An 8,669-nucleotide genomic window follows, 5' to 3' on the forward strand; every position below is an offset into this window, starting at 1 on the left:
GAAATCAAGTGCATTGTGAGGGATTCTCGATCGAACGCACCACCACCACCACCACCACCACCACCAAGCCCCAAGGCTGCTTCGACTGCTGCTCAATTTCCCCTGTCAGGTGCGGGAGAAGATTCAAACTTGCATGATGAGAGGCAGCAACCATGTCCCACAACTGGTGTTGATAACTCTGTAAATGTGATGCTTAATGAGGGCCGGGACAATGTTTTTGATACAAGCGACCTTAGTTACACTCAGATTCTTATGGCTGCTGGGGTTCCAAAATCTCAACAAGGTGCCACAAACTATGGTATTGTGGCCATTGTCAATATATTTATCTATCCTTTTTCTATGTTTTTTAAACGGGTGGCCTTATCACACAGGTGCAATTTTGGATGGAGTATTTGGCAGTCAGTGGAATTCACAGTGTATCTACAATGATCCCGATCACGAAGTTCTAACAAATGGCGTGTGCAAAACTTGCTATGATAATGGTATATGTTCTTCTTCATAAGGCGTCTTTTTGTATGTTTCATGCAGTTTTAACCACTTTGTCTTCCTTATAGGTGACATGGGCAACTTAGATGACGAAGGGGTCACCACTGAAGAGCCTATGGATTCTTCCACTAGTGCCGACGAAGGTGATCTTGTGCACCTTACATCAGGTACAAGCAATTTTTTGACATTGCCACACTCTGTTTACATAAAAAATGGACTCCACACAATGGTACCTCGAACTCCATGGGCAGATACCGACGAGGAGGAAACTGAGCCCAGTAACGAAGTCATTTCAACCAAGAGTGGTCATACAAATGTTGGTATGGATCATGTGCATGATCTACAATCAAGTGGACTCCGAGCTCCTTTTTATGATGAGACACCCAAACAACAGCATGAGACATTGGCCACATCTGCTGGTGGAACTACAAGCTTGACAGATTTGTGGGAGTCGTCGAAAAAACTTCCTGATGCCGAGGTAGAGTAGTTTTATGCTATAGATTCAAGTAGAATTCCTAAAGTTATGTATGGTTTGCATGTCACGTTACGTGCTTTTGCCTTTTTGCACTGTCAGCATTTACCTCCTATTGTCTTCGACAAGACACCAGATCACGCAATTGGCTCGGGGGCCGAATTTGCAAATGTAACTGAAAATGCGATGCAACCGCGGAAAGAGTCTCATCAGTTTTGAGATACTGCGATGAAAAAGACGGTTGGTCAGCACGAGGTACATTGGTGCATTTATGGAGACAACAAAATTCTGAACAAAATTAGGCGTTGAAGGTTTGTTGTTAAATGTTGTGCCTTTTTATTTTTGCACTTTCAGCATGTAGTTCCCCCTACGTTTGATGAGACACCGGTGCGCCTACGTCCAGAAAACTCGACACAAGTGAGGGAGTGGACTGCACAACATTCAGAAGTTAGTAACAAAATGGCATTGCTTTAATGTTCTAAACTGTTTTTTGTTGAAAGTTTTATGTTTTTCTACAATATGTTTGGCAGAAAGTAGGTGATTAATAAAGATTGTTTCTTGTTTCGTGGGCCGTTCAACTAGAATGACATTTGTCCACTAAAATGATGCCTCAATAAGTTTTATCCTCCTTATATGTAGCTCATATCGATTCGACCGGAAAACATGTCGACGGCGAGAAAAACACAGAGCAATGTTAATGGTTATCGAGATGTTTTCTTTGGAAGCCAACCGCCAATAACTAGGAGGAGACCCAAGCAATCAAGAAACGAACCACGTTCAGTTTTCAAGTTCCCACTAAACTTAATAGATTGTTCTATCGATATTCGCAATGCTGCAAGAGTTCGTAAGATAGTCATATCCTACGAAAGTTTGAAGAAGTAAGTATTTGAATTGGCCTTAGCTTGTTATATTATTGAAATTGTTTGTTGTTCAACATTAATGTCATGCATTGCCAAGGTAAATCTTATATCCAATGCCTCTCTTGGCGTGTCCACGATTGGCGAGGATTTGGCTGATTGTTTTAGGGACAATGAAACTACCTTGGTAGAGATCATGAATATTTTCACTGAATGTGTTCGACATGATGAGAAGCTACACCCAACCCAGTGGAAGGGTCATACGCTTTTTCTAAGTTGGACTCTTGGGGTATGTTAGCTAGCCTCACCCTCTACCAACAACACATACTTTTTATTTCATCTTCATATTTCACATATGACTCCTATGTGTATTATGCTTTTCATCAGTCCATGTTGAGCTGTGAAGAGCTCCACAGGGGTCAGGTGTATAATAGTGACAAAGCCGCTACTTTATTGGCTGAGCATCTCGATGGCATTGATCCTAAAGAGATTAATCAGGTTAGTATATATACTGTCCTTCAAGTGAAATTACTTACAATGTGCTAGATTTCGCTTATTATTCATTTATGTATGTACAGATCCTTTGGACATATCACCATAGTAACCACTTCGCAGTGTACTGTGTCAACTTGGAACACACTCGTATTGATGTTCTGGACTCGACTGACTGGTCTGAGACTGAGAGATGTAGCTCATTTGAAGAACGAAATTTCCCCTCGGGTCATAGAGCAATTGAACGGCTAAGTGAGGCTTTTCGCACAGTTACTGGCGGATAGTTTCAAGATTTTTGTAAATGGCCAATGTGGAGCAAGGATGTTCCTCGAAAATAAGGCAATGATTGTGCCATTTTCACTACAAAGTTCTTGCGCCACTATGATGGCGAAGTTGGTCAGCTCCGTTGTAACATTAATCCGGGATTTTTCATCAATTCCCTTGCTCTTGGATGATGTTATTCTGTTATTATTTTGATTTCTAATGCATAATTTATCTCTTGCAGGCAAAGACTAGTCAGTATAGGGATGAAGTTCTGTCCTATATTTTGTTCCATGAGTTGAATGAAGTCAATCCCTTACCTTACTCATTGGAGAAATTCAGGAGAGAAACAGACTATGTAAATTAGATAGCGCTTTGTATGTTTATAAGTTTGTAACAAAAACTGATATTTCTTGGTGTCTGTGTTGTAATGTACTCGGGAGTACTTGTTTAGGACTGCTTGGACGGTTCTTGTTACACTCAAATTAATGTATCCCCTCTTTTTTTCCTAAATCTTGGATTTGAAAGTTGGTAAAGACTTACAAAAGTCACTTTTATGTGTCCCATCCCTTAAGCCGCACATCTGCACTCCCCCATTTTTGTGATATGAAGTTCATAACACAAACTTATCAAGATTCCGCGATTTCGTCCCAATGTACAACCATTAAATATCATCTAGAAATGTGCTGTACATAACCATAAATCCATAAATGTTCCCTTTGATTATGGATGAAAAAATTAGATTATTACGGATGAAAAAAATTAGATTATCACAAATGAAAAAATAGAAAATTTTCAGTTTGATGTTCATGTTTGAGATGAACTCACAAAAATTCCAGTAATTGCAGGAAATTTGATGTAAGGTTTGTTTTCAGCTGGTTATGTTAAAATTGATGGTTCGAAATACAAAATGTGCAGGAGAAATTAAAAATTATGCCAACAAATACTGAATGTTCCCCACCAGGAACCAGGTAAAGCATGAAATAATTTTGGAACAACGATTTTAGATATAATAACTTTTCAATATCTTTCAGACTACTCGGAATACATGATCGTAATGAAAAACACAACTTAGATTTCACATTCAAGTTATGTACACATCAGAAAACATGACTAATCGCTATCATCTATTCCGCGAGATGATTCACCATCTACCACATCATCTTCATCTTCTTCCAGCTCATCTATTAAACGTCGCCGAGTTGTAGTTCCCCTTCCCCTTCCCCTCCCCCTGCCCGTCCTCCCCCTGCCTCCTTTGGTACCACCAGTCGTGATGCTTTGTTGTTTGTTGGTGCATGACGCCTTGTTGTGACCGTCCATAAGGCCACATTTGCTGCATCTTCTTGTGCACTTCTTTGGCCCGCGTGCGCCGACATGTCTTTCTCCTTCTTCTGATCTAGAGCCCTGGCGGGGCTTTAAAACTAATCATCTCACGGTCAGCTGGAGCACTGCAACCTCCTTCATCAAACACGGGCATTACATCAACAGGCAGATCCTCGACCTGCGCCCTAAGTTCCTTCAACACATTCATGACTCTTACAGATGCAATTGTTGATCTGTCACCTGCTCTAACACAGGCAAAAGCCTCCCTGAGCATATTAAAGTGCGTCATGCTAACTAGCGTCCCATCGGCTCCAACTTGGAGAGTGTCATTCCTGTCGTAAGGAGGGTCAATCCATGCATTCCTTGTGTATCTTCTTAGCACATACTTGCTAGGAAGCCTCTGAATCTGCTCATTTGTCATCACTATAATAAGGTGTGGGCATAACAATCCTGTGCAAAGTGGGATGACAAAGAATAATTTTATTGTTGGTTATCCTGGTAACTATTCGCAATGACAAGATTGACAAACCATATGCTACTTACCTGTGTGCTCCCACTGCATGCACTCACATCTGTAGTCTTCTTTTTCTTCATCACAAACCACTTTGAACTCATGTTGGGACCAAGAAAAAGACGGGCCATCTCTACCATAGACCACAAGGAAACGACCAGCATCCACTTCCTTTGTAAGGAAAGATGTTCCATAAACATATGCATCTTTGTATTTGTTGAATACGGCACGGGTATAGATCCTGCTCAACTGATTTTCCAGAGGGTAGTTTGTTATTGTTGCTGGGCGTGCCTACATCAGCATGGATGTGTCAAAGAATTAGATATACTCTGTTTTGTTTGCAGAACACCAACAACTTAAGAATATAAGTAATGCAGCTTACGGATGGAAAGAATTTATATGATGGCAAGCAACTGTTACATATGTATATATGACACAACGTAAATTTATGTATGAGGCGTACTAGAAGATGTAATCATATGAGACGTAATACCTGACATGCAATGGTCTCTCAGCCTTCTGCTTCTTTTCTCTTTTGCAAGACTAGGTACATTTTTCGTGCAAACTCGTGCAAAGGTGTCGTAGTGTTAACATGATGTCTTTTCACAAGTCTGTTCATGCTTTCACTGCGGTGCGTAGACGTCATTCTCCCACAGTAAACAGCTTTGAAGTATGCCGCAATCCAACGTGCACGCTGATCATACAAACTGCTGATCGTAGGATCTGACTCAAGGCCATATTCATTCACCATATCCTTCCATGCAGACTCAAACTCTAGAGGGGTAAGTGGGTGATTTATTGCTGTTAGTAGCTTATCTTTTAAACCATCATGCAAGTCAAACAGTGGCTTCAAGTCAACTTTGTGCCTTTCCCATACATGCCATCTGCATAGCCTATGCAACGTGTTTGGAAACATGTGCGGAAGAGCGTTTTCCATTGCTACATCTTGATCTGCAAAAGAGGATATTAGTCATGGAACAAGTTTTACCATATTGGTTGAAACGACATGTATGTAGCCATGAAGTGCTCAACAATACCGGTAAGTATGCAATGAGGTTCCTTGTCTCCCATGCATGTTTTGAAAGTCTGGAAAGCCCATTTAAATGATTCCCCTGTCTCGTCACGGAGGAGTGCAAACCCAAAAATGACATTCTGCAAGTGGTGGTTGCTCCCAACAAACATCGCCAACGGCATTTTGTAAAAATTACACTTATATGTTGTATCAAAAGTAACCACATCACCAAACTCAGCATAGTTTGCTTGGCAGCTAGCATGACTCCAGAATATATTCTTCGTAACACCCTCAGAGTCATCCTCTACATCATAATAGAATTTACTGTTATGTGCTCTGAACTCATTGAAGAAGGCCCTAAGTTTTTTTACATCATCAGCTCGCTTCTTAAGTACATTGGCTGCTCTTCTGATATTGGAAGTAAGACATGGAAGAAACAGCAGATATGTTACAACCACAAGGATTTTATTCATGGATAGCTATATTGTAGAATGAAGTGTCATAAAATTACCTATTTCGCATGTCACGATCATTCATTGGCATGATCTCATAGTTGCCATGAAAATGGGTCAACACATTCATTGTTGTATTAGGAGAGACGTCACAGGTCTGCAGATCATCAACAACCTCCATGATAAGAGGATCTTTGTTCTTATGTGAATACATGTGCTTCAATTCAGATGGATTAGGATTCAGAGTATGATTGTGCTCCAACATCACTTTCTCATATATCCATTCTTTCCCCCTTTTCTTGATTTTAACAGCTGCCCCACAGTTAACCTTCTTGGACATTTTCGCACGTTTGCGTTCCTCCCCAGGCTTGTAAAATGTACTGGCACCTCCCCGGGAGCATGCATACAGACGCGACATCGGCTTCCGCTTGAGCTTGGTAATACCAAAACCTGCTGATCTTGCATATTGTTGATAAAAGTCATACCCTTCCTCATCGGTGACGAAAGCCATATTTTCCTTTGGGACAAAATCTTCGCGGACTTGGTTACCCTGATATCATATTCATAGCATACGTTAGATACTCTTTGTCATTCATCCGAATGACCATTCCGATGACTATATATCTCATGAAGGAGCATAACACTAGGCATATCGGCCTTCTACAGAATACCGAAAAAATAAAAGAAGACATCTACAGATTTGGACATAACACTAGGCATTTGTATCTTGTTTTTAAGCAAATGTGATGTTTTATGTTTATGTAAACCGGGTAAAAAATATGTCAAGTGTCTGGGGAAAGAAAGTCTGAATCTTGAGTGAACAGTAAATTTTATTTGGGTGTTGTTTGTTTGTTGTGGCAGACTGATGATAAAAGCAGTTTTGCATTTCAACAGAACACGCCTTCTAGCATGCCTGCAGAAAATCTAATATAGTGTGCCTTCCTGACCCTGCAGGACACCAAAAATCTAAAGTCTATCCCTCCACTGCCTGCAGAAGCTGGAGAGACGGTCAAGATATCAGCTTTTAACCATTGAGCAGGCTGCAGCTTCAGGCTTGTCCATACTTTGGGCAAAACAAATATTCTGAAGGTAATTTATTTCTATCTTATCACAATAAGTTGGCAAGAAAAAGAAGATTGAAAGCTTAGTGCATATACTTATTGTACTATAACCAATAATGTTAGTATTATGTTTGCAGTATGTACACTACACTGCTATCGCTACAGTATCAGTCTTAGGCGCGAGTGGTCCGTTTAACGACTGTCGGAGCTGAACCTATCGGCCTATCTGGGGTGTTCCGTCGAAGGAGCTCCTTCAATTATTTGTCTTCTTTGGAACAACAACTGTTGAAGTAGGAATATACAACTTCAAATGCTTCAACCAGTGGTTAATCTAGGTCAGAAAGATAGATTTCCTGTTCCATCCCGAAGCTCAGGCATACACTAGATGGTCTTTAGCTATGTACTTAGTTAATCCGTGGATCCTTCCTTGAACAGTATGGTCGAAAGAAGCCATTCAACAGTGTGCTAGCCAACAATATAATGACGCCACATCCTAAGAGTGAATAAAACTAAATCCTGATAATGCTATCTAGTTACAACATGTACTGAAGTTCAATCAAAATACAAGGCATCTTCCACCGACTAATGTTCATTCGTCAAAAGAGAGATGAATAACAGACCTGCCCCAAACACTGGATACTAAAATTTACAGCAAGGTATGCACAGCAAGGTATGTACATCAGCAAAGTCAGACACTGGGTACTAAATTGAGTGGGAACGTACATGTATGTATCTTGCGCTGGGATCTGGAGTCATCATCTCGCTTGGTTCAACAGTACACGGCGGCGTCAACGTGGATGTGTGCATCGCCGGATGGCGCACAGTGGAGTTCTCGCCGCTAATCAAAAAATTTGAGCCGCTGCCAGACAAAGTTCCAACGCCATGGTATGGCGTCGAGAAAGACGTTAGAGGAGGTGCATTATCAGGCACAACAAAGCTCATCGGAGAAGGCTCATTGTCCTCCGATTCTCGCCGGCGGAAGCTTGGAGACGAGTCCATGAGCGAAACTGCCGGGTGCGAATCCCCTCCCGCCCCCCCTTGAAAACTGAAAGAGTGCCACTCGCACGTCGTGGGGCAGTAAATACCAGTCGCATGACCTGCGGCCGCGAATCTTGAACCGCAATATGGATTTTGACAGGAACGTAAGTTTTTGGGGCAGTCTTACGGCTGGGAAATTTCAGCGAACACTTGTATTGAACAAATCCAAAAAAATAGATAAAACAGAGGGGAAAACAGAGGCAAATAGCAGACATGGCCACTGCTCGCCTATGGTAGGCGCTCCCATCACCAGCTACCTCCGGTGCCACAGTGTGCTCCCGCGGAGGTGCCTCCATGATGGAGTGATGACTCACCTCGCCGGGAAGAGCTGTCCATCCGGCCACCGATCCGCATCCTCATCGGGGCAGCCTCTCCCTCCGCCCGCCGATCCGCGTCCTCGTCGTGGGGGGCTCTCCCTCCGGCCGCCGATCCGCATCCTCCTCGGGAGCGCTCTCCCATGGCAGCCTCCCTCTACGACCGGTCGAGCGACGGGGTCAACGACGGAGACGACGGCGAACCAAATAAGCTGCAAAAAAAGGGAATAACCTGTCGGGGTGGGAGGACCAAAGAAAAGTTACCGCAGGAGGAAAAAATCTTACCGCACGTCAACGATGGGGTGGGTTGGGGTTCGATACAACCTCTGGCTCGTTCGTTCGACTCAGGTGAAGAATTGCTTATTCTTCACCCAGGGTCTTAAATAGACG

The 8,669-nt window shown here is 42.3% G+C and overlaps 1 protein-coding gene across 2 annotated transcripts; it reads right to left on the reverse strand.

Annotated features, from left to right (window-relative positions):
* Positions 1–3,552: 3,552 nt before the first annotated feature.
* Positions 3,553–8,522, reverse strand: LOC123063297 (protein FAR1-RELATED SEQUENCE 5). Of its 2 annotated transcripts, XM_044487038.1 has the most exons (7): positions 8,280–8,522; positions 7,651–7,786; positions 5,926–6,416; positions 5,440–5,822; positions 4,896–5,353; positions 4,435–4,693; positions 3,553–4,341 (listed from the first exon to the last, which is right to left on the reverse strand). In XM_044487038.1, exons 1-5 carry the CDS (start codon positions 8,399–8,401, stop codon positions 4,914–4,916), a joined length of 1,572 nt encoding a protein of 523 aa, XP_044342973.1. In that variant the 5' UTR covers positions 8,402–8,522; the 3' UTR covers positions 3,553–4,341; positions 4,435–4,693; positions 4,896–4,913. The 2 variants fall into 2 exon arrangements, with proteins under 2 accessions (XP_044342973.1, XP_044342972.1); XM_044487037.1 differs by having other exon boundaries at positions 7,651–8,522.
* Positions 8,523–8,669: the final 147 nt, after the last annotated feature.

Source organism: Triticum aestivum, chromosome 3A (genome assembly GCF_018294505.1).
Source record: "Triticum aestivum cultivar Chinese Spring chromosome 3A, IWGSC CS RefSeq v2.1, whole genome shotgun sequence".
Taxonomy (NCBI): Eukaryota; Viridiplantae; Streptophyta; class Magnoliopsida; order Poales; family Poaceae; genus Triticum; species Triticum aestivum.

What these genes read in the sequence shown, in the direction of transcription:
- LOC123063297 (XM_044487037.1), bottom strand. Translation starts at nt 7,926, where the DNA reads ATGGACTCGTCTCCAAGCTTCCGCCGGCGAGAATCGGAGGACAATGAG. An exon ending in CCAGCGCAAGATACATACAT is followed by an intron (nt 6,417 to 7,650) that starts GTACGTTCCCAC and finishes ATATGATATCAG; the next exon opens with GGTAACCAAGTCCGCGAAGA. An exon ending in ACCTCATTGCATACTTACCG is followed by an intron (nt 5,354 to 5,439) that starts GTATTGTTGAGC and finishes CCTCTTTTGCAG; the next exon opens with ATCAAGATGTAGCAATGGAA.